Genomic DNA, 24,945 nt, shown 5'->3' with positions numbered 1-24,945 from the left:
TGAAGTACCTAAGTGTCAGCAGAAAGGACTTCTTTGATAGCTGCCCAGATAGCCAGGAGATACCAGAGCAGTCAGCTGAGCAGAAGTGCATGGAGTACTAAAGTGCTAGGTGATTAAGGCTGAACTAGAACTCCACGATAGAAGGGATAGTTTATCTGCTTACACAGGCTTTTATGTCTCTGTAGTCCTGACTGCAATCTGTACTTTTCCCATAAGGTCCATGGAGTTCTCCACAATGGTCTTTATATGGTAGAAAATAATTGCAATGAACTTGAAATTATTATATTTATATATAATATATATTTATTTACTATATTATATTATCGGGGGAGAGTAATGAGCATGGTTGCCTGATATCCCATTTCTTTCAGCAAAATACTGGCTTTTGGTTAAAATTCTTATACTGCAAGTCTTCAGAGAGGGCAAAGATAATGGGAATTTTCAAATATTAACAAATGTGAAATGGAGGAGTATCTTGTATCTGTAGTCAGGCTGAAACACTATCTCTGGGCAGCATGACTTCCTCTTACCTAAGAAGCAGCCTGGAGTTCACTGCTATTAGTTAGTTCATGTTAAAGGCATTGCATGCCATTAGACAGGGAATGAATAATTGCTGAAACATATAGAAACCTCTAGATCTTGTAACGATGCCAAAGCACAAGTAGTTTGTGTTTTCTAGCAAACAAAATGTAAAATGTTTTTAAAAACCCTCCCAAAACATGCTCCATTATTTTATGGGCCTCAGTTCCCGATACAACTGTAAGCATTTTAGTTTAGATCAGGGTTGTCTGAAAAACCTGGGATCCCTGCTTCTGCACTTTTCTACTCTGAATCAGAGAAAATTTTGCTTTCCTTCTCTCTGTTTCTTTCTCCCTTACCCAGTTAGCCTTTGGATAAATGTTCTTTTCCTGTGTGGCTCTTTCCCCGGCAACTTTCCAATGCCACTGGGTCCTTTTCAGGACTATCACCTCTCCCAAGCCTGGTAACTACAGAACAAGGTACTTGGCTTTAATGCCTATCCTTTAAGTTCTGTTTGTAAGAAAGAAAATGTCACTGGTTCAGACCTTCTCTTTTCAAATGAGTTATGCTGGATTGCTTTCTGATGGCTTTATTTTGTCCAGTGTCCTAAGCCCTCTGCTTAAGTAAGTAGTCATGAAATGTGTTGTTGCCTTAAATCCAAGTGATTTCATATACAGAAACATTCAATTCTTAGAATTCATACCTTACATATTATCAGTTTTTCTGAATTGTTGAACGTGATGTGATGCTAAGTTATTGACTGCTGCCCACCATGAAATAATTATTCAGCTTTGTGTTTGGGTTTTGTTTTGTGGACAGTGGAATTTTGCAGGTCTTTATTGGTACAGTTGCATTAGCACAGGTCTGAAGTAAAAGGCTTGACAGAGGAAAAAAAAATTAAATCTGAAACTGTCAAAGTTCAAAAATAGAGCAATAATCCCAAATACAGAATAAAAAATAATAGCTTTATTATTATTTATTACACCATTCAAAAGTGTACTGCTTGCTTCAGAGCACAGTAATGTTCCTTGTAGTGCTCCCTGGGAGATCTTCAGTCCCAAAGTCACACAGACCTTGTTATGTGTTATGTTATTTTATTTTGATTTAGATTAGATAAAAAGTGCCTGGACACCAGCTCGGAGCACTCTGCCAGTTACTATAAACTATAAAATTCAAGTGCAGTGCAATCAGTTGAACTCTTCTACCAAGCAACACACACAATCAAGCATCTGTGGTCCCCAACATTAATCTACTTACTCCTTCTTTGGAGGTGAGATGAAACACAGAAAACTAAATCAGATAGTAACCTGGCACCAGCCTTGCCAGCCTCAGATGTGCAAAAATTATGAGTTACGCAGTCTCTGAATTTATGAAAAATATTACTTTATTCCTGCATATTAAGATCAAACTCTGTTCACTTTTATTTCACATGGGTCCTGGAATTGACACATTATCATTTGCAGCAGAGGGCTGGGATGTGCAAATATACCAAGTACTTGATGATACACCTGAGAATAGTGAGCAGTATTAGTAACAAGATATGAGTTGTCCAGCTGAAGAGATCATTCCAGAAAATATGGTGGACTTAGCAACTTCTAAAAAAACATAGATAATTTCTGCAGTATATCAGTGCATTTCTACTAGTTGTACATTTCAGAAGAAGAGGCTAGGTAGCTGCTTAGTTACTGAGAGAGCAGTAGTGGAATTACTGGCATTTAAAGACCTGCTGCAGCTTCAGTCTGAGGCAGTGAGGTGGTATTTTCTTTCAGTCCCTTTCTTATAGTATGCTTCTAAATTTATTCTAAATACTAAGTTTCTTCTAAATACTGTGTAGAAACAGGTGAGGTTTTCTGATCCATATACCTGCAATTGTTCAGATATACAAAATGGTATCCTTTTCTAAAAGAGAAAAAAAAAAACTATATAAAGTTTTAATTTTGGCAAAGCAGCATTTATGAGCTGTTGATTTATGTCTGTGGAATAGGTAAAGATATATTTAATTTTTTTCCATATTTTGAAATTTTGATGCATGTTGTTCTGAGATTTACTTCCATATCTTACTGCATTGCCTGGTAGTTATTTGAAGCTAGCAGAATTCAGTGACAAAGGCAGGAAGTGATGAGTTAACATTTGTGTCAGCTGGATATTCACCAAGTGAGGAGTTAAGATAGCCCCTGAAGTCTTTGGCTAGATTTGCAGTGTAATTGTGTATCTTAATAACAACACAGGTCGGTTGTTCTGTGAGTGAGCAAAGCTGCTGTTTTTCTTTTTATCTGAGAGTGTCTACAATACACTCTTGCTGTCCAGTAACAGGGATGCAATAGAATCACAGCCAAATGAGTCTTTAGTTTTCTTAGCTTGAGTATCAGCAGCTGAGAAATAACACAACTTCAATTCCAGGCCCTCCAAGCTTGGTGGACAAAGATGGCTTAGTGTTCTATTGCATGTCTAATTGTAGTGTGGCTCTGTCCTTTATGTTGACATTTCCCTATTGCTGCACCCATTATTTTCAGTCTTTTTGAGTATCTCTTTTAATTTTTAATAACTTTTTGCTGTAGCATTCAAGTCTCAAGATGTCAGTGACCAAACTCCAGCATTTGCCTTGAGATGTTTTTCAGTCTCAGATTTATCCATAAACTTTGGTAATGGTAAAAATAATAAATTACAAAACTTTTGTAGGAGATAGCCTGCAAGAAAATGCAAATTCTGTCTAAATGATGATAAAAATCAAGATATTGATTTATATACATAACAGGAAGTATGTATACCTGTATAACTCAACAATGTAAATTAGAATTGAGGGTTTGATTTCCATACCCTTTTTTTTCACGAAGTCAATTTAGAGGACTGCTCATCATTCATGTAAATGTGAAAAAGGAAAAAAAAAACAAGCAATGAACAGGTCTTTGTAACAGGGAGACAGTTTTGAGTCAGTAGGTGAAAAATGTACTACTCCTCTTAGGGAGAAGCTCTAAACAATAACTGCATGATTCCGTGTTATAAACTACTCAGAGTGGTATTTGTTTGATAAAACCGATGGGACTCTGCCCTGGAAAAATAATTAAATAGCAAACATGTCCCTGTACGTGGCACTGATGAGGTCACACCTTGAATCCTGTGTTCAGTTCTGGACATCGAGGGGCTGGAGCATATCCAGAGAAGAGCTGTGAAGCTGGGGAAGGGTCTGGAGCACAAGTCCCGTGAGGAGCAGCTGAGGGAGCTGGGGGACTTTACCCTGGAGAAATGGAGGCAGGCCTTTTTGCTCTCTAAAACTGCCTGAAAGGAGAGTGGAGCCAGATGAGGGTCATCCTCTTCTTACAGTCAACAAGAGACAGGGTGAGATGAAATTACTTCAAGTTGAGTCACAAGAGATTTTGTTGAATATTAGGAAAAATGACTTAATGGTGAAGGTGGTCAGGCATAGGAATAGGCTTTTCAGGCAAATGTAAAATCACAATCCCTGGAAGTGTTCAAAAAACATGGATGTGGATATAGACATGGTTTAATGGTGAACATGTTGGTGCTGGATTAACAGTTGGGTTCAATGACCTTAAAGGTTTTTTACAACGTTACAATTCTATAATTCTGTGATTTAATACATGCAAGTAGAAAGTTATATCAGAGAAATACTTCAGTATAAGATACTCACATATCATCACTGCAAAGGAATTTCTTGCTAATTGTGACACTGTGGATAACTCTCACTGTCTTTTTCTTTGCTTCAGCTTGATTTTGATTTAACATTTTTGAGCAGTTTTGATTGAAAGTGTTGAATTGAACCTTTTTACTTTTTTACAAATTTCCACTTACTTTTTCTAAGCCAAAATACTTTCCAGAATTTGGCCTACATGTGCATGGAACATTTCTGTCCTGAACCTATTATTTCTCAGCAAGCACATAATACTGTGCTGCTGAATAAAACCCATCTGTTCCACACATGGGAATCAGGTGGGGCTACTGTTTGGCACAGAATGGCTGCTAAAATGCTGTCATTTGACTGTGGAGGAAGTGGGAATAGGAAAATTATTTCATCTTGCATACATTTCTAAAATATATTTAACTGTATATTAATTGTCTTCGAATTAAATCCTCACGTTCTCGACTGTCTTCCCGGACTAGAGACTGGCAGGCAGCCCTGTGAGAGCAAAGAAACACGTGCTTATCTTTTGGTGTGGTTTGAAAGTTGGTAGGACCTGTAGCTCGTAGAATTCAGCATTTGCCCAGGTTTACCGTGCGCTTAAGCTTGGCCCGGCCATCACGAAACACGGCCGTGCTTGAAACGCACCCCTGCCTCACGGCACCAACATCGGCGGAAGGTGCAGCCCCCGGTGTGTTCTGACGAGTGCTGAGAAGGTGTGTTCTGAGAAGTGCTCTGTTTCCTTGTGGTGCAGATGGGAAGCCGGTGTCGCTGTCCCCGCCGGAGTCGCAGCCGCACAGCCCTCGGTACACGGCGTCGAGCCAGCGGGAGCGCGAGAGCCTGGAGGTGCGCGTGCGGGAGGTGGAGGAGGAGAACCGCGTGCTGCGCAAGCAGCTCAGCCTGGCCCAGAGCCGGGGCCCCGCGCAGCGCCACGGCAACCGCTCCAAAACCTACTCCATGGAAGAGGGCACGGGCGACAGCGAGAGCCTGCGCGCTGGCATCGTGGCGGGAAACAGCTCCGAGTGCGGCCAGCAGCCGGCGGTGGAAAAGTGCGAGGTAAAGACACCAAAGGAACCCGCCAGAAACAAGGCTTGGTACGCGCGATCCTTCAGGGGCGTTGCGGATCCCTGTCTCCTTCCTCTGAAACCTCCTCTTCCAAAACCAGTGTCTTAAAGGTCTGCTGCGTGCAACTTTTCACATAACTCTTTATTGTTCTTTTTTAAAAAAACCTTTAACACATTTAACCATCACAATATCTTCTGAGTTACTGTTTCATCGTGGCTTTTTGTCTGCTTCATTCTTGTGTCCCCAAACCTGATGTAAAAATCAAAGCCTTGTTTCTAGCTGACTTCACTACAGCTCTGCTGATAAATACCTGTGGCAAACTGACCCCGTGTATTTTAAATAATAATGACTCCGGAGTGCTTAGAAAAGCCTTGTTTCTTTGTTTCTGTGCCTGTATTGGAACAGCTCAGGGTTTATGATTAATTAAATGGTGGCTTAGGGAGCCAGGCTGTGCTTTTGACTGACTTTCAGGCATGTATGTGGATGTTACTGTGGGTGTGAGCTGTGCACAAGCGGTGTGCTTGGCTGCAGGGAGCACGTGATCTGTTTCTGAGACAGTTTTGGAGTGCTTGGTTTGGTTTGGTTTTCCCCATTTTATGTCGGTGCTTCTGTGGATGTCATCCAGACACTTAGTTGTCAGATGTCTGAATGGTGACAGGTCCAAATATGGATAGATCCAAAACAGAAAGTCTCACTTAAAGGCCTTGTCCCAATCCCAGCTGATAAAGTTATGAAAAATAACTTCCTCCATTTATTTCTACAAAGAGGGTAATACCATATCACCTTTTATCTTGCTTGCTACCACTTGGAAGATAAAAGTTGAAAGAAAATTAGTGCGAGAGGAAAACGGAATCCTAATTATCTTTTCAGATAAATTCTATTTGATGGAAAAATATCAAATACAGTTTGAAAATGAATTACTGCCTTACAGTTGGATATCTTTGTCCATCAGTGTAGAAAAAAGGAAGCAATATTATTATAAGAAGAAGGAAAACTAAGTTTTTGTTTTTCATTTTTCCTCCTCCAGATAATGAGGGAAATTTTCTTCACTGATATTCCTTACTGTGAGATTTTTGGCATTTCTTTTAATCAGGCCATCAATCAGCAAACCTCACTTTTCCCTTATTATTATATCAAGGAGTGATGAGCTGAATCATAGGTCTTGGTTATTCAATGCACCAACCAATCCAGGACACAAAAATAGTAGCTTAAAGTAGGGATATTTTAAGTGGCCTTACAGTTTTTAATGTATTTTGCCAATGAGTTTACTTGTTCAGTGGGGGTTAGCACTCTGCTGGAGGCAATGCTTATATAAAATATGAAATCTCACATGATTTGCCATTCCCCTTATCTCACCACACAGTATTTTGATCTCAAAATAACTTCTTACTCTTCTCTTAAGGAATTCTCTCAGTAACTGTTACAGCAATGGAAGTTAAAATTGAACTTCCCTATTAGCAGATTTGCCAAGGGTCTCATCATTTATCTTATTGGTGTAGATTCTTGTCCAGTGTTTGTGTGAGTGGCATCTTGATGCCTTTCATTCTCTGTGTTTCACATCTGTAAACAAATTTTTTTTAGCTTCTGACCCTGAAATATATCACAGCAAGAGTCAACAAATTGGATAGTGAGAAACAAGGCTTCTTAGGAAGATGACTCTTGCTCCGGGGGAGACTAAGAATGCTAAGGTTGCTCATTTCATTGAGTCTCTTCTTAGAGATTTACTGCTGATAGCGTTTCACAATCTAATTTGGGATGATCTTTAATGGTGATTAAAACGTTTGAAAATGCAGTTACAATGAATGAACATTAAATCTTTGATAAAGCTTCATCTGTGTAGTATTAATTGTGATCTATATCAAATAGCTGTGGGTTTATTGCAATCCAGCCACAGCTTCCTAGTCTGTTGCATCACAGGAGAGCTCTTCTGATACTGTAAAATGGACCAGCATTATACTGCAAGAAAAAAATCAGACACCTAGACAAGGGCCTTCTCCCTGGAGCAAGCAGATGCCTGTCATGCCTTCCCAGTAGTAGACAAACCTTGGAAGTATTAGTAAACATAGTCTTTACACAGATGTCAGCTCTAACAACAGGCTTCAGAAGCAAATCATAATGCCAATGAAAGCTAACAAAATTGTATGCCTCTTTCTTACAGTGTTATCCCAGTATCTTTCCAGCTTATGCCTCCTGAACTCAGCATTGACTTGAATTGTCTACATTTATAAATATTTTTGAACGTGATTATATATTAGGAACAGCATATTGTTTAGTGGCTTAGCAAGATACTTAACTTTGAAATGTTTTTAGAGGCATATTTGTATTGTTCCTGTTCTCGACAGTGTTGTTCAATAGGGTAAGTGTATAGTGCTCCACAGCCATCAAGAGCAGATCCTCACCAACATCAGCTGTGTAATACATATAAAGCAGATGTTATCTGCCACTGGGGGAAAAAAAAAACAAACTGGAAACAAAGACAAGCATTTTGTTACATACCTGTAATATCTCTTAATCACATTCAACAATTATTTATGAAGGATTGAATATCTACAGTAGAAAGCCTACTGGAAAATTACTGAGGTATGAAATGTCTTACCAAAGATTATTTTTAACTATCAGGACTAATACAGGCTTTTGAAACTCATTATTTCATCATTCCAAAAAGTTGCCCAAGGAAGAAAAAATTGCTGCGTGTGCTCATCTAGGTACTGTATACTCCTCATAGGTATGGATCCAGTTCTTTGTGTGGTTTTGGATATTTTCTTCATGTTAATGTTATCCCAGAACATGATTTATTGTGTTTAGAAACAGGTTTTTCCTGGTCTGCAGTATCTGAAGTAGGAGTTTCTGAACTATATTAGTATGCACCTTGGTATGACTTAAACTCTCTTTCCTAAAGAAGCTTAGCTTCCTTAAGTGCCGTGAAACACCTAGACCTGAGTGCTTCCTAAACTATTTACAGTTAAAAATAGTTCAGTTGGTGTCCCTGATCCTCAGCCTGTAGGAATAATGTTGTGGTGAACTTCCACAGTGTTTTGATTACCTATTCATGTGTCTGTGTATACACAGAGGAAGAATTCATTGACTTTGGAAAGCACATGTGTCGTCATTTCATTTGCTACTGCAATGACTTACATTATCCAAAAGCCTCTCCAGTGAATGACCTCAGTCCAGACTCTTGCAGCAAGTGATGAACACGTCCATCACTCACTTTAAAGAGAGCATTATTGTAGGAGGATGGACACTTTGAATGCTCAGTTTGGTCCTGCAGCAACTTCTGAACATCCAGGCTAGAGTGTGGCTAGTATTACCTAAAACTAGGATGGAATGCCAGCAGTAAAGAGGCAAGTGTAGCATGCAGAGCCTTGATGTGAGAAGTTTGGTGGGACATGTTGAGCCAAATAGGCAGGCTGACACTTGTAGTGGAAGTTGGAGCATTCTTTGGTCATGTGGCTTTAGTCCTTGGTGTGAAGTCATTGAGTCTGGAGGTTGTGTGAAATCAGTGGCCAGTTCTGGTGGGATGGGGGATGCACTCCTCCAGCCATCTGCAGATAGAAATAAAGGAGTTTGGGAGAGGTGACAGTTTTGAAAATCTGAGAGGTGATGCTTACAGTAGTGTGCTTAGGAGAGTGCAGGTTCTTTCCAAATCCTTATTCCAGCCACATCTTGCCAGAATCTGGGTACAGCCAGCTGCACTCAATCCAAACATGCATTTGGAACAAGCGTGGAGAAAACTGGAAATAATGTCTTTCCCCTTGGGATGCAAACATCTGCAGACAGTTCAGGTTGATGACTTCATTTTGGCTTATCTGTTTTTCCACTGACTTTGTTTAACAGTTAAACGATGACAGAAAGTAAAGTGAATCAGAGAAAGGAGAGGAATAGACTGAGACTTGTAGCATGCTGCAGGAAAAAAACTTGGAAAGAAAAGGTATTGACTTCTCTTTGGGGATTATTGCACTTTTGTTTAACTGATTACAGGCAGGAATAGAAATGATATGCAATATCAAACACCAGAGAGGCTGAGCAGAAGGTACATGGATGCCCATGTCTCTGAGCTAGAAAAGAGCATTCAGAAGAGTAGTAAGTGCTGCTCTCACTGTGTTCTGGCTGAGGCAGCATCCAGGGCAACAGCAGCTACTAGAAGACAGCGAGGAATGCATGCTTTCAATTCTGAAACAAACTGCTTTAGTCAAAGAACAGATGTGAGCAAGCACTTGACAGAATAAACTCTGATTTGGAGGGCAGTTGTAACAGAGAGAGGATGGCTTTGAGGAGGGCTTTCCTGGCAAGTGTAGGTAGTATAAAACTGTTGACAGTATATGACAGTGCTATTCTGTGAAAACCCCTAAAATGTTTGTCTCTGGTCTAGTGCGGTCAGGTGAAATGTTTAAAGCAAGGGTGGAACTGTTCTCAGTTAATTTGATTTTAATTGGCGCTGAGGGGAAGGATCTTAGGTCTTTCAAAAGCCTGAGGAGGCAGTATGTGTAGGATCAGGGATCAGTGTGCCCACAGCAGCCCATGCTGACGAGTACACTGCAGATTACTGCTGCAATAAAAGTTGTTAATAAGCAGCCTCTGTTCTCCCCTCTTCTCACAAGAGAGAAACTCAATCAATTTTTGCCAAATGTTGGGCATGCTCTGCTCCCATTGACTCTAACACAAATTTAAAGTGCTAATACCTCTCAGAGCTGTTGCCAAAATGTACTGCAATATCTTTTCTTTCTCACACCTCTGTGGACAGATAGTTGTCTTATTAATTCAAATCTTCTTAAAACATCAGCTCTTAAATATGCCTGAGCTTGTGAAGCACAGGAGGGCTGGAGGCAGCTGTGGTGTTCTTGTGGATGTTCTACAGTGGCACAGCCACTTGGCAGCTGTATGATTCAAATTGTGCCTTGTACCAGGTGATCTTTATGGATGGGGCTGTGGGCTCTTCAGATGTGCCCAACACATGGCACTTGTGTAAATGTGCTTCTGTGCCAAAGCCATGCTTTGGGAATCTGTGACTGTGTGAGGAGGCAGAATTCCTCATTTGTTCTCAGCATAGTGGGCATTCTGTGGAAAATGAGAGCTGTGTGTGTGAGAAACCAGCTAACTAAGCTTCAAATGGAAGCAAAATGAGGCTTCCCTGCAGTTTCACAGCTGTGTCTCCAAAGGCAGCTTTGTGCTAACAGCATGGTGAACTCTGCTTCGTTTCTGTGACCACTGAGAAACAGAAGATCACAGAATCTGGAGTCAAAACTTGCTAGGATTAATTTTTTGTCCCTAGGGAGCAGAAATGGCTATTTTGTAAAAGCAGAGCAATGTAATAGCATTTTTCAGATTAGTACTTACTGGCTAAATAATGACTTGTAGCGCCTTTTCAATTTTCCCTTTCCTCCTGAAGAGATGAGGAAACCTCTGCCTCATGTTAAAAAGGAGGTAAAAAGGCACAGAATAAGTGATAATTCACCATTGTGGTGAGGTGGAGAGAATGTGTTTGTGGGGGTTGTGTTCAACTTCACATTAACTCTGTCAGAACAGCCCATACAGGCAGTCACAGGCAGGGAGGTGGCCACTTGCCTTCACAGCCTGTGTCTCATCACATCACTGGGATGCATCCAGCCCTGGCAGACCAATAGTCGTAGTCATGTTCATCCCCATGAGAGCTTGCTCACCCTTGTGGGAGGACAGATTGTAAGAGAGTAGAGACAGTGCTGAAGGCAATCCTGCCCCTGATAAATTGTAGCTGTACTAATTAGTAAACAGTGGAGCAGCCTTGCTCCTTACTAGGACACAGCTGTGTCCAATGAGGATGGCTGTTATGAAAGAGTGGGTTAGCTACTCCAGAGGCAGTTGGAGTCTGCTGGCTGTGCTGTGAGAAGGAAGGGTCAGGCAGTTGTGCAAGGCACTGAGAGGGTAAGATGTTGTACGAGAGACAGGCAGTCAGGTGGTCATGCTAGGGATAGGAAGGAGTTAGTCAGTGCTGCAGAAGGAAGAGAGACAGAAGGAGAGAAAGAGTCAGTGTTGCATGGAGCTGCCCGTGGGAAGTTTACAGACAGAAAGGTATGGACGTTTTTAAGATAATAAGGGAGTGATGCTTGGGTCACTTGTGAGTTCACCGTTCATTGGTACCACGTGTGAGAGCAGGTGACAAATACACCCTCTCCATAGGGAGTGTGCATTGAGACAGAAATAATGTGAAATTTCTGAGGTCGTAACTGCTTCTAATTGTCAGACGTAATTTTAAACTTTTGTTTAAGAGGTTAAAAATGTCATATGTTTATGTGCTGCTTACTTGGGGAGGGTGTGTGAACATACATGCACATGTATGTCTCAGCTAATGCAGTTCTGTTCAAACATCTGCTGTAGTGTAGGGATAATAATGACTTTGGAATGATGATGGTGCTATAACTCAATTAAGATGTTTTTAGCAAACTGCCTCAAGTGGGTTGCAAGCAGCTGCAAAACACCCACTCAGATCCCTAACAATTGCAGCACTAAACAACAGCAGTGTCATGTGTGTGCTCTCCTTAACAAGTGATGAACACAGGAGCAGGCTTTAATTTTTGTTCTTTTTGTTCCTTTTCTCCCACAGACTATCCACGTTGCCATTGTCTGTGCAGGGTACAATGCCAGTCGGGATGTTGTCACACTTGTCAAGTCTGTCCTATTTCACAGGTAAAGGTAGCTTTATTTTCCTGTGTATTGTATATCTGATTATGACTAAGTGAGCTTTTTCTAGGTTTATTCTCTTACTTCAAAAGAAGGTCAGAATCTCTTCCCTAGTTCCTTTCTCTTTTTAAGGAATGAAGCATTTAATTTATGTTCATCTCAAATAGATTTCACCTGTGTGAAGATTTCTCCAGTGAATAAGAGGGATCAGAGATCCACCTGCTGCCCCTGTTGCACTGTGGGACTAGGGACAGTATCTATCTACACACTCCTGAATGCTCTAAAATAATGATAATGGTAGTAACAATATTGTATTCATTTAGCCTGTTTCTGGTATCAGTTTATGGCACGGGTGCAAATGATAAATTCACACTGGTTGCTTCCCAGCTTCCAATTTTGACATTTGCAAACCTGCTGTTGCAATCAGTCTATACACTATTTCATTAAATTCAGATGGCTTATTTTGGCTTTGGAATGGCTGCTTACAGCCCCTCAGTAGGTTTGTCAACCTGGTTTTAGCACAGTTAGCTCCCAATGTTGGGGAGCATAAATGTACAATGAAAACAAAATAACCAAATCCCTTAATAAATAGCAGCTCCAGAAAAAAAGAGAATTCACATTAAAGTATGTGTGGGCATATGTGTATATCCATTGTCCAATTTAGAAACGTCTCTCAAAGATATCTTCCAATAATGTTGCAGAAAGTGGATTAAAATTAGGGAAGTGATTAGACTGTTTGACTTAAAAAGAACAATAGACTAGTAAAATATGCTAACAGTACAAGCAACTTATTAAGGAGGTAGTTTCAATATGCTGTTTTTTATGAAAGACAGTTTTGTGCAAGGGTGAATGACTCTTGTTCATGTCATGTGGTAATATCTTCTTGCATCTAACATGAGTGGGGCATTCCAGTCCCACACTCTGCTCCTTACGCTTGCCTCCAGTCTCCTGCTGAAAGCCTTAGTAGTCACTCCCTGACAATGGTTTGACTACACCATTTTATCATTTTTTCTAAGTTTCCTAAAATAATAAGAATGCTTACCTTGTCCAATATGAAAAAAAGACCCCATAAGTACTGTTTAATCAAAATATGAGAACAGCTTCCATTATCAACACACAGTCTTTGCAAGTCTTTTGGGAAGTAGCATGTTCATGTTAGATGAGGGGTAGGACCAGAAGAAAGTGCTAAAATAAACATAACAAAAGCAAAAAACCCAGTAAAACTCCATGTCATTCTCTGCAGAATTTTTCTGAATGTTAAAATTCAGTTAAATGCTAGAATTATAGCTATTTCCAGTTAGAAGTTTGAATTTTTCAGTGTTAACTGGCTTTGTATTTCAAGGATGTGGGGAACTTTTGTCTGCTTTAATTGTTTCAAAGGGATTTCATGGAAAATCACATTTTTGTGATGACGTGAGTTATCCTAGTGGTTAGCTTCTCCTTTTTTTTTTAATCCTAGTACTTGCATCCATTTTGAGAATTTTGCATCCATTTAATCTCTGTGTTTCCAAGGTTCTGTAAATAATAGGAATCTCACAGCTCAAGGGTTTAAACAGCCTCTCTCTGTGTTCCTTAAAGGAAATGTCCCTGTTTTACTCCTCTGAGCAATTAGCAAATTCATAAGCAATACTACCACATAATCAAATTATTAAATAGTAACAAACTAAGATATTAAACCAAAAAAGGTAATTAATATTGGTATTTCTGAATCTCATGGATTCGGCTTATTGTTGTTTGGCCTGCACTTCTGCTCCTCTCAAAGGGTTTGTCGAGCTCAGCAGAGGTGGTCAAGATAAAGTCCAGTATAGCTAATGAAACTTTTGTGCATTCAAGATAACCTATCTCCCTTTTTTGCTCAGAACATACTTAAAGACAAATCTAAGTCCATTCCTGCCCAGAACTAGCTTTTCTCACTAGGCATTAAATTGTTTGCTAGAAAGAGAAGATACTCTCAGAAAAGCGACAGAGCTTCTTAGAGACATTTAATTATCTTCTAGAAAACACAGGCTTCTTAAGCATCAGTTGAGGCCGTGGCTCCATGGCCATGCTTCAGTAGCACTCCTTTCTTGGATCTTTTTCTTTGGAATGGCAGTTGTGTAGAAGGATGCAGAATAAGCAGAAAGAAACAACAAACTAAGCTGAATATTGATTTAGAACTAAGTTTCCTTGCATTGGTTGCCATGTGCAAGAGACCAGTATGCACTTCAGAAATGGTGATGATTGGAAAGGCTTCTTTTAGTTGCTGGGATATATTTAATTATAGGAATGAAGGGTGCAGACAGGTCATGGTAGTGCCTTTAGGAGCTTTGAGTTCGGAGAGATGGAAGTGGTTGGTTCAGATAGTCAGTGCTTCATGATGTCAGCATCAGGTTTGCCTCTGACTTGAGGGTCCTCAGTGAAAACAGGCATGGAGATGTCTCTTCTTCTGACCCTAAATATACACCAGGGAGTGCATCCTAGCTGGCATTGTCCAATAAGCCAAGCAGAATAGATGTTTGAAAGGTCTGTATGTTTACCAATGAAGAAATTTGCTTAACAAGAGGTTTGCAATCCTAATCTCTAAATTAAGTCACTGGTCCCTTATTTGTAGGATCACCACATTCAAACTTAAATATAGTTTTGCAAGAACAGAAAAAAATATATGCTGCCAAATTTACTGTCATAGAGATTTTGGTTTTCTTTCAACCCACCCTGAATCCAAACTAATCTAATGATTAAACAACTGACCCCTCAAGGCAACCAGCCTTAATGTCCTCACCTGTCCTCCTGCACCTCAGTTAGTTGTTGTTGTAAGAAACTAATTTCAGTGACTCTGTCTGGAATTTGTGAAGATTTCATGTCCTTTCTTTTGCATTTCAGGTTAGTACAGGTTAGTAATTAAAAAATGTTTCAGTGTGCATTTTGATGTGAAACTGTGTACCTAAATTCCCTACTTCGATAGGAAATCCCTACTTGTCTAATAGAAAAGCTCTGAGAAAAGGAGGCCATGTCAGTCTAATCCCAGGGAGCATTAACATATTTGTTATACTCCCAACTTTAGCTAGAGTGCTAGATAGAGACACAAAACAGCAGGAGTACTGGGCCATCAAGGATAGAAGCTACAGGATTTTCTATAGATGGAGTGTGCTGTCTCTTCTCTCTTGCATGAATATACTGCAAATCCTGCATATTGAACATTTCAGCTCTCCACAGGCCTAAAACACCAAGATTTGAGTCATACCATATATATTATGAGACTTAGGCAAGCTACTTGTTCAGACCATTTGAGAAACCGTGTCTGTCTTCAGGTTCCAGAGAGTGGGAAAAGGAGGGGAAAGGGGTAGTGTGATTGATTCCAAGTAAGAACACCACAGTTTAGAAATGTGTTTCATTCCCAGTGATAAAGGAGCTTGATTCCAGTTTTGTCTTTTAAAAAACGTATGCTCCAGCCACAAAATCCAGCAGCTTTTAACACCCAGTTTGACATAACTGACAGTCTGCTCTCAGGAGGAGACTCAGCAGAGCTGGGATAGTGCAGGGTTTGCAGTCTGATAAATATGCATTGGCAGTGCTGCACAGAGGGAGGCTTGGAGAATGAATACTCAGTCCTACTCTGCAACTTTCCTGCTTTTCCTTTCTTGCACATCCAGTTCTCAATTATGACAGATTTTATAAAGCCATTGCAGGGCTAAAAGAAATTATCTCTTAGTTTAACACAAGCCAATCTCATATCACGGTGTCCTAAGGGCAGCCTAACTTTAGTTTTTCCAAACCAAAAGACTACACACTAGAAATTAATTATATTGGGTCAAATAGGAAGAATGAAGTGGAAATACTTTTGGAAACAGTGATTATAGTAATATGCTAAAAAGCACCTGTATTTCTTTTTCAAAATTGGAGCAGTTCCCTGTGGCTGATAACGCTCCTTGAATCTTTTGCAATCCAAGTTACAGTGGTGGTTTTCAGTGTTTTACTCTACTTCTGAAAACTGTAAACCTTAGAGTGCCACAGAAACAGCCCACAATTATGGTTTCATATTGAAAAGATAATTTCTCTCTCTCTTCAGGTATGTCTTAACTTGAGTAAGAGCTAGAATTGTTTTTAATGTGCTCTTTTCTGAAGACATGCTTAATGCTATTTTTCATTTGGAAACAAATTAAAAAACAAACTTGCACAATTATAGCATGTTTCTGGCAGGTCAGCCTGACAATCTGTAAAATACTAACTTCTGTGCCAGCAAGTACTGGGGTTGGTTTTTTTGCCCTTTTTTTTTTTTTTTTTGTTTGACCCTACTATGTCAGTCCCTCCTTTTCACAGAAGTCACTGCATTTACTTCTTTAGCTGTACTCTCCATCTATGCTGCAGCAATAGTGGCATAGGAATGTGGGGGCTTTGTAAGGAATGTAAACAAAACCAAATGCTTTTTCATAGGAAGTTGCCTCTTTTTGCTTTAAGAAGGCTGCTGGTATCCTTAAAGTTAAGCATATGTCTGAGCATTTTTAAGAACAGGATATGAAGCTGTGTTACAGAATGCTGTATGAATAATGAACTCCTTTTTTTTTTCCTTAGAACAAGTAGAATAAAGCAAACCAAATGAAAATCTAAATTAAATTAAAAGGATGACATGTAATTTCCAAGTAAGAGTCACAAGTCAACACTGGCTGGTAATTAAAGCTTATATAATCTAATGGCTATATTCCATTGAGACCACTTTGCCTTAATGGAGTTAATTTGAGAATTCAACACCTCTGTCAGTGTTTGCAACTTTTCTACTGTGTCTAATCTTGGGAGGTTATTCTGGCAAAAGCCATAAAGCACGACCTGGTTTCTCTGATCCATATAAATACATCAATAATACACACTTCTTTTTTTGTTTTTTCTAGCTATCCTATCAATAGAGGCATAATGGAGAAAACAATGTTAAAAAAAAAAAATCCACCCGTGAAATCTCTTAGTACTTCCCAAAGAACTTCTGTAAGTTAACACAAAACAAGAAGATCCATGAGTGATGCAGCAAGTGTGTATATAGGATCTCTCCAATAGTTTGGGAAGTATTTTCATCAATACTGGATGTGAAGTGGTATAAAAAAAAATCCTGCAGATTTTCACATTTAAAATTTTCATATTGAGAGAGGGCTTGTCATACGAGCACCAGGAGAAAAACTTTCCCAAACTGCCTTTTATAATTCCTGTTTGAAGTTCTTGTAGCCATTTGTTACAGATATAAAAGGTACTACCTTGTTGTGCTTCCCTTAATAAAGTATAGGTTTTGGAAATAAACCCTCTGGGCTACTGACCTTTTTATATTCTTAGAAAATAAAATTCCTCTGTTGCAGAGAGAGAACTGTGTAACCAAGCAGCCAAGGAGCTGCCTTTTGAATTACTAACAACTGAGCTATGGAATAGTGCAGAAGGGAAGAGTGAGTCTTGGTTTACCACTCCCTTTTTCAATTGTAGATTTCTGTATTTAACTCCGTGGCAGAGGCTATTTGAAAAGAAAGGGCCACAAATTCTTGAGCAAGCAGATCATAAATCTGATGAAGAATAAGAAGTTTTGAAATGCATGAATAAGACATCATAGGAAAAAATATAGAGAAACGTGTACCTTGGAACAGACTTCTGAATTCATGGCCTGACTTTTAAAAAATTGACTTATTTTCATTTTACTAACTTTATAGTAGGATCTCAGCAATTTTGAAAATGAGGGCATTCATTCAAATGCCTATATTTAGGTCTAAGAGACTATATTTATGTGTCCATACTTGAAAAATCTTGGCTAGAATCTCTCCTTCGCTCACTTTTGAGGAAAGTAATTTAGGAAAATAAATGTGTGCTCTTTACATTTGGTTTACTTTGTCAGATAAGTGTTCTGATCTTAAGATAAGTGGAAATAAGTTAATATATAAAGATTTGCAGTTTTCTGAATAGAGTGCTTAGGACCTTAAGTTTCCACTTTATGGGAAATGGCCATATTTTGGAATTACATTATACCATATTAAGACATTATTGCATCAGCATTTTCCAAGTAGCAGAAACTGAGAAGTTATGGTTGGTAGAAATTCAAAGGTTCAAAATCATTGAAGTAAATAAGATTAAGTATTTCCGGACCTTGTGAGAAATTCTCTGGCTGTTTCAAGAACTGCTTCTGCACTAAGGAATCTGGAAGACCTGGGACTCAGGGTTCCAGAACCTGGGATCCTAGAAACATTTATTCCCAGACAGATGAATTCACATGAGTACTGGGGATTTCCCAAAACCTGTTAGTTACGTGGGAAGAAGTTTGTGACAGTTGCCATATATTGACCCATGTTATTCCATGGTTGCATATAATGTCCCCATTACAGTATAGTGATTTCTATCAGTACAAGGAACAACCAGCCCTTATGTGTGTTATTTTTAGTTCTCTTGATGTGCCCAGTGGAAAATGAGCAAAATGTCCAAGTTTAATGAAATTCAGCTTTCAGTGGAATCCTTCACAGCATCCTGATTGTCATCCCTAATTCTCAGAGCCAGTGATTCAATCATGTTGTCAGATAATCTTGGCATCCCTTTCATATATCTCTTGAGAAAGATTTCTTATGTTGCAGAATCTCTTCTGTATCTTTTATAATGAACGTTGGTTGATCTTCAAGCTTCTAAACTTGTTTCTTAAACACTTTGAAGCAATCCATGTCTTTTAGGCTTCGCATATTGCAGACAGCAGAAGAGGTGAAAGATGTCATCTGTGTGTATGCTAGTACAGTTACCTTCAGAAGGTCTTCCAGCTTTGAGGCTGTGCACTGTTGGCTTCCAGCACCGTGCTAAACCTCACATTTCCCAGAACTGAAATCTCGTCTGGAGTAAGATTTTCTGTGGTTGATGCACATTTAGTTGTAGATGTCATCAGGTCACTATACTGTTTTGGGGATATATTTTTGTAAGTGATAATCTTCTGCTTTGCCTCTGACACACATTTTCCTTCCAGCGGAATCTTTACCATGAGGCTAACAACTTGAAAGAGGTTTCTGTGTGGGAGTACAGCTATCCTTTTTTCTTTCTCCCAGTAGGAGATGAACTAAAGTAAATGTCACCCACTTGTTCCCATTTAAGTTTCATACACTCTGGGTCATTCAGATAACTATAAACTGCTACTGAACATCTGAGTGTCTTTGTGTCAGATTTTTTCTTTCTAGTGTGTTTCATCTTGAAATATTTTATATCAATTCCATTTAACTAAATGATCATTTGAAAGAAGATGGAGCTTTTGTTTTTCTTTTAACTGATCTTTTACTCTTCTTATTCCACTTTAGAATATAAAATAACCCCAGAATAAAAAAAAAAATGGAAGGAAATTACTGAAGAACACCAGCTGGGAAATAGTCCTACCAGAATCCAGACTCAGCCCCTGCTTAGCAGAGGGACCTATGTGGGATGTGTATGTTGATATTGAACATCTATTTGTCTTTAGATACTGCTTTTCCTGTATCCAAACCCACTGGTGTTGTACTTTGTTTCTCTTGGCCTTGTCTCTACTAATGAGATGTAATTCCTGATCACTGCTATTTCCTGATTTTTTTCTTGGCAAGGTGCCTGGTTACTGCGGAATCTTCATGAGCCAGGATGTGCTCTTCTACTCTCCTGCTGGGCTGGTGAAGCAGATGTAATTGCTGTGATTCCTTTAGCTTGGTAATGGGACACTCAGCAGCTGGCAGCTTATGCCTTTCCCTCTCTCCTCCATCCTCCAGGGCAAGCTGGAGATTGGAAGACTTTTGTCTTTTGAAAAGCACGTTGTGGCTTAGTGTTTTGGATATTGTTTAAGGCAGATCAGCTGTGGGTTTATTCTTGCCATTCTGATTATCTCATATACAAGGCTTCTACCCAGCCCTTTTCTGCTTTTCCTGTAAGCACATAATGTGATCCACAGTGTCCTTGAAGCCACTACAGCAACTTCACTGGCAGCCCCGAGTGCTGGGTTGGATCTTCGGTGCAGTATTTCTGAGACTGCAAAATCCAGTCACACGTTGCTTCTCACAACAATCTCCTCTTTCTGCTGAGGGAGTCTGTTAAAATACTATGAACCATTATATGTATTTTTACATACATTTTCTTGTGGACTTTGGAAGCAGTATCAAAGCACGTAGAGAAACATTAAAGAGGAAGGCATGCGTTTTTCATTAATGTAGAAAATGGAGAATAAATAACCTTCAATTTTTGAATTAAGCCCAAAAATGTAATGGAAGTATATTGGTGTGAACTAACATAGTTTTGCTCACTTCTCATTCGCACTGAAGAATGTAGTAGCATCACTCATTTTCTGCTTTAATCTACATCTGAAACGAAATACTTCTCTTGTTAGATGAAAAATACCAATTAACAAGTACACTCATTTAGCTTTACAGATTCCCTAGAAATGAGAATCCACTATTCCACTCTAGGGATCAAAGAAAAGTTGATCCCATGCTAAAATCAAAACAAACCATTTGTCTTCTTAGTGGCTTTTTTTCTCAGTCTGTCTTTTTCTGCTGACAGGGAAAGTTGCTAAACTAAGGGCAAACATGGAAGACTACAATTTGTGACTAACTTCCCCTGGTAGGTTTCCTACCACAGAAGTTACGATCAAATTTTGTTGCTTACTGTCCTCCAAGAAGGGAGGGAGGTTAAGGGAATTAAGCAAGGTATTTATAATGTTTAAGCTCACATTAGGATAGAAAAATCCATACACTTTGTCAGAGCTTGCCGCTCCTGCTGATACTGGCTTCACCTGTCTTGTTTTGTCTTTTTAGTTAGCCCAAGTCCTGTAACTACAGAGGTGAGTCCAGATCTGGTGGTTTGAAGTAAAATGTTTCCTTCGTTTCTTCCTGCCTCTCTTTAACCATCCTCCTCTTAGGAAAAAGGATGTGCTGAGATTTGCAATCTCCACTATGCCAGTGAATAGCTAGAAGGCACTCACCTGAAACATCTAATTTTGGATTCCTATGGGACAGCTGTTGATTCCCCAAGTTTGCTTTGTAGAAAAGTTCTATGTAAACTCAAGGGTCCCAGAGCTTCACCTCATTCAAATTTTTATTTTTCAGCCTTCCCTTGCACCCTCATTTCTCCATAGACACTGTTCTTAACACAAAGATAAATTACGGGGTTCACCTCAAAACTGAAACAATCACTTCCAGAGCCCAGGTCCCCAAAGGGATTTTAACTTGGCCTTTTTTAAGGAGCTGGTGCAAGGTACAAGACTCTCAGCTGTTGTAAATCATCACATTCCACTGAAGTAAAAGGCGCTCTGTATGTTCATATCCACCCATAAACTGATGTAGTATTTTGTTGCAGTCGTGCATACTCAAAATTGTGTCTCAGCATTTTTGGCCACAGAGCGGGACTCCACCAGACATGCTGCACGCTCAAAACTCGACATCTTAGACACAGATAAAGCTTTGGAAATTCTGATGCTGTCCTTCAAGCAGAGGAGTTAAAACCCTTTGAACTAACATATTTCTCTCCCTTCTCATATCAGGCGAAACCCACTCCACTTTCACCTCATCGCAGATGCAATTGCCAAACAGATCCTGGCAACTCTGTTCCAGACGTGGATGGTCCCTGCTGTGCGCATCGACTTCTATGATGCAGATGAGCTCAAGGTAAAGACACACACACGTGTCAGTCATATACTTCTGGTTTGATGTCACCCCTTTGTTCCTCATCGCCCTTGTCTGGTGAGTTGCAGGGGAACTGCTGCCTAAAAATATTCTCGCTGATGGCAACTAATTCTAAGTGACATGACTGTAACCTGATTACACTTAGCTAGAAGATGCTAAAGGGTTAAAATCAGTGCATTTTCTCTGGAATGAGAGCAGATAACGAATTATTTTATTTAGCAGCTTAGAATTTTACCTGCTAGTAAGAGTATTCTGACTGTCCATCTGAATACATTATGTTTTTTTAAGGATAATTCATCTTAGTAGCAGTGGTGGAATCTTCAGTATCTTGCTCAGTAAGCCCAAGTCTGTTGCTGGAAACACTCAGCTGCACTGCATTCCTCAAGCACAGGTGTGTGAAACCCTAAGTACACACACAATCTGATGAGGTAGCATTAGTACAATAGCTACCTTTTTTGTCTGAATGCCTTTCCAAAAGGAATGAATATGTAAAGAGTTCAGTCAATGGGGGAAAAGTTGCTTACTCAAAGTAATTAACTTTTCATAGTTAAAAAGTTTAAATCAGAACATGGAGGCACAGCATTGATTTTGAGCTGTATGTTTTTGACCTGTGGAGGTAGAATGAAGTATTCAGATTTAGCATTTGAAGTTGGTGGCAATAATTTGTATGACTTACCAGACTGTTCTAAACAGCATCCTGAAACAAGGAAAAAAATAAAATTTAGCAAATTGCTGTACTTACTAAGGGGTAAAGTCAAATTACACCACATTGTGAAATACCAAATACAGAAAGCTTTAGGGATGGAAAAGGGAAAAAAAATATTCTTGATAAAAATACTTTGTTTCTGTTTTTATTTTTCCTTGGTTCTTCTACATGAATCCATAAGCTGATATTAACCTAATTAGCTAGAGAGCTTCCTTCTGCTCTCTATAGCTTCATAGCAAGGAGGAGGTTTGTTCTTACAAATCTTGTACGTGTCCATGTTACATGTGCTTTTCTGCAAATTGTAGGGTTTTTAATTAGCCTCTCAGCTGGGGAAGACAGACCTCTTAGTGTTTTCCTTCTGGTCATTTGGGTATGGTCCAATCTAGTTAAGTAAATAATAACCAAGAGAGCTTGCTTCAGTGATCCCCAAATTTCTGATTTATAGGCAAAGCACTGAGCAGATATGAGGCTACAGAGCAAAATTGTTTTGTCCCTCCCTCTTCACTCAGCCTTAATTTTTCATATCACTGTTGACCCAAATCAACAGTAGGCTATCTTGCATGTCACCCATAGGCTTAAGGCTGAAGACCACTTTCTAGCTGGATGCAGGTATTGGTGCATAAATAGGTCTTTCCAGGTTTGCCCTCTTGTTCAGAGCTCAACATTCTCCATACCAAGCTATTTCCCTGATTTCAGTGGCCAAAAACACACAGTAAGTAGTACTGAGCATAGAGGAATGTGACAGACACTGCTGAAGGAGAGCAAAGAGTTATAAAAATAAATAGAGTTTTAAAAAGCCAGGAATGATGCTGGCTCATATCCAGATCATTCTGCAGGTTTTAGCAAAGACAACAGAGGAGCTGTTTACAGACAGCTGTAGGAGCTCATCTCATTTGTTTCTTACGTAGCCCCTAGAGAGGATTTAATGATTGGTTTGGGTTCATGTATTTCACCTGCACTCTTGGGAGCTGTATTAAGCTGCCTGGTGTTAAGAAAACATACAGCTGATGCTGGATGTTTACTAGAAGGCCTGTCTTTCTCTGAAGTGATCTATGGACTCACTGTTACAGTATATACTATGTTTCATTTTAAATGACCCTCCATAGTTCTTTTTTAAACCTGTAATCAATACCAATCTATGACTTTTAAAAGGGTTTCAACTGAGTAATAGCATGAGAACTTTCTGCTTAGCTTTCATTCACCAGTGTTCACTTGTTTTGGAACACATTTTAGCTGCTACAGAAAGCATTTCATTTCATGTTTGGTTTTTTCCCATTGGATATGTATAAGCTTTCAGTCTCTTCCTTCTAATGCAGCAGGAGCTGGCATGTTAGATTAAGCCCTTAAGTCCTGTGAGAAGTCCTGCTTCTCCTCCTGTTCCTGCTCAGGCATTGGAAGGGAGCACATAATATTAGATCATCCATAAATAGTATGGATGCTTTTTTGTTTTCAGGCAGTTATTTAGAATTCAGGCAACAGTTTCCAGTAGTGTATTCATTTTTTACAAGGCAGAATTTGGAGACTAAAATATTTGGTATTTGGCAATGTTTCTTAACATATCCTGCAGCTCTTAAAATACATGCTGTTTAGCTTAGAGTTAGAGCAACCAGTGTCCTGAAGAAAGGCATAGAAAATTAGTCTTGGCTGTGGCTGTTGTTTTCTCTCAGGTTTTAGAGGAAAACTGGATGCTGCAAGGAAGGGAAGACAAGGTACCATGGATTGTATCAGAATTTCTAGGGCCAGCAAACCAACATATCTGCTTCGCTTCTGTGAATTAAGCATGTCATATGTTAGTTTTAAAATTTAAAGAAGACTTATTTTTCCTTTTGCAAAGTGACACGGCTGTTCACGTTCCTGTTGCACCACAACACTCATTCTCTCCCTAGAAGCAAGCAGGTGCTGCCAAACTGCCAGCAGCCTGCTTGGAAGAGGGATAGAGCACAGGAAAAACTGGCCAGGGAAAGGTGTATCTTTGCTTGGGGCACTTGATAGGGAATGGGACAGAAGAGGAGGAAACTTAGCTGTGGAGCCGAGCCAAAACAACAGCATTTCTCAGACACAGTCAAGATGGAGGCTTGCTGGGTGTATTTCTTCAAACCAGTTAGTTTGAAGATTTTAACAGTTCTACTAAGATGCTTGTAACCTTCCCCAACATAACTTGGCCTGTCTCATCACTGCCCTGCCAATAACCTCAAGGGAGATAGATGGGTGCTTAAAAGCTCTCCCTCAATTTACAAGCTGTCCAGATTGTGAACTCTCTCCCATTAACTAAACTTGCTACGTGCAGTTAGTAATCAGCAGTGAGCATCCTTGAAGTGTGGGCTGCTGGTAATGGTGCCAGTAATTGAACTATTTTACGGCTACATGCTTCATTCTTGCTCTACTCAGTATGGCCCACACATAACTCTTCCAAATTTATGTGAACACATATGGCTGTGACTGCAAACTGGAAAGTTAGTTGGCAGTGTACAAATTTACTTTATATGACCACTTCAGTTGTGTTAATCAGCTTTGGTCTCAATGTGGTAGATATATCTATTACAGCAATGTATCCCACGAAATAACTGGAAACTGAAAATGGTCTTCTTTGAACATTAAATAAAAGAAAAAAGAATGCCTGTGAAACATTCATCCATTACAGCTGTGATTTGCAAATATCAGGCTCTAGGGTATTGTGGATTTTTCAGTTCAGTCTTACGTGAAGAAACTCCAGAGCAAACTATTGAAGGCGTGCAGCTTGGGCACTTGGCTTC

The 24,945-nt window shown here is 39.5% G+C and overlaps 1 protein-coding gene across 3 annotated transcripts in view; it reads left to right on the top strand.

Annotated features, from left to right (window-relative positions):
• The window catches only part of LARGE1 (LARGE xylosyl- and glucuronyltransferase 1), a 186,127-nt gene that overhangs the window by 45,351 nt on the left and 115,831 nt on the right, over nt 1-24,945 (top strand). For all 3 annotated transcript variants that reach the window (XM_062491291.1, XM_062491290.1, XM_062491289.1), the window contains exons 2-4: nt 4,911-5,212; nt 11,802-11,884; nt 21,345-21,468. In XM_062491291.1, coding sequence (XP_062347275.1) covers nt 4,911-5,212; nt 11,802-11,884; nt 21,345-21,468 — 509 coding nt within the window. The remainder of the gene's footprint in view (nt 1-4,910; nt 5,213-11,801; nt 11,885-21,344; nt 21,469-24,945) is intronic.

This window comes from Cinclus cinclus, chromosome 4, assembly GCF_963662255.1.
Source record: "Cinclus cinclus chromosome 4, bCinCin1.1, whole genome shotgun sequence".
Lineage (NCBI taxonomy): Eukaryota > Metazoa > Chordata > Aves > Passeriformes > Cinclidae > Cinclus > Cinclus cinclus.
The sequence above is the reverse complement of the archived record's forward strand: the minus strand, read 5'-3'. Positions and strand labels throughout refer to the sequence as shown.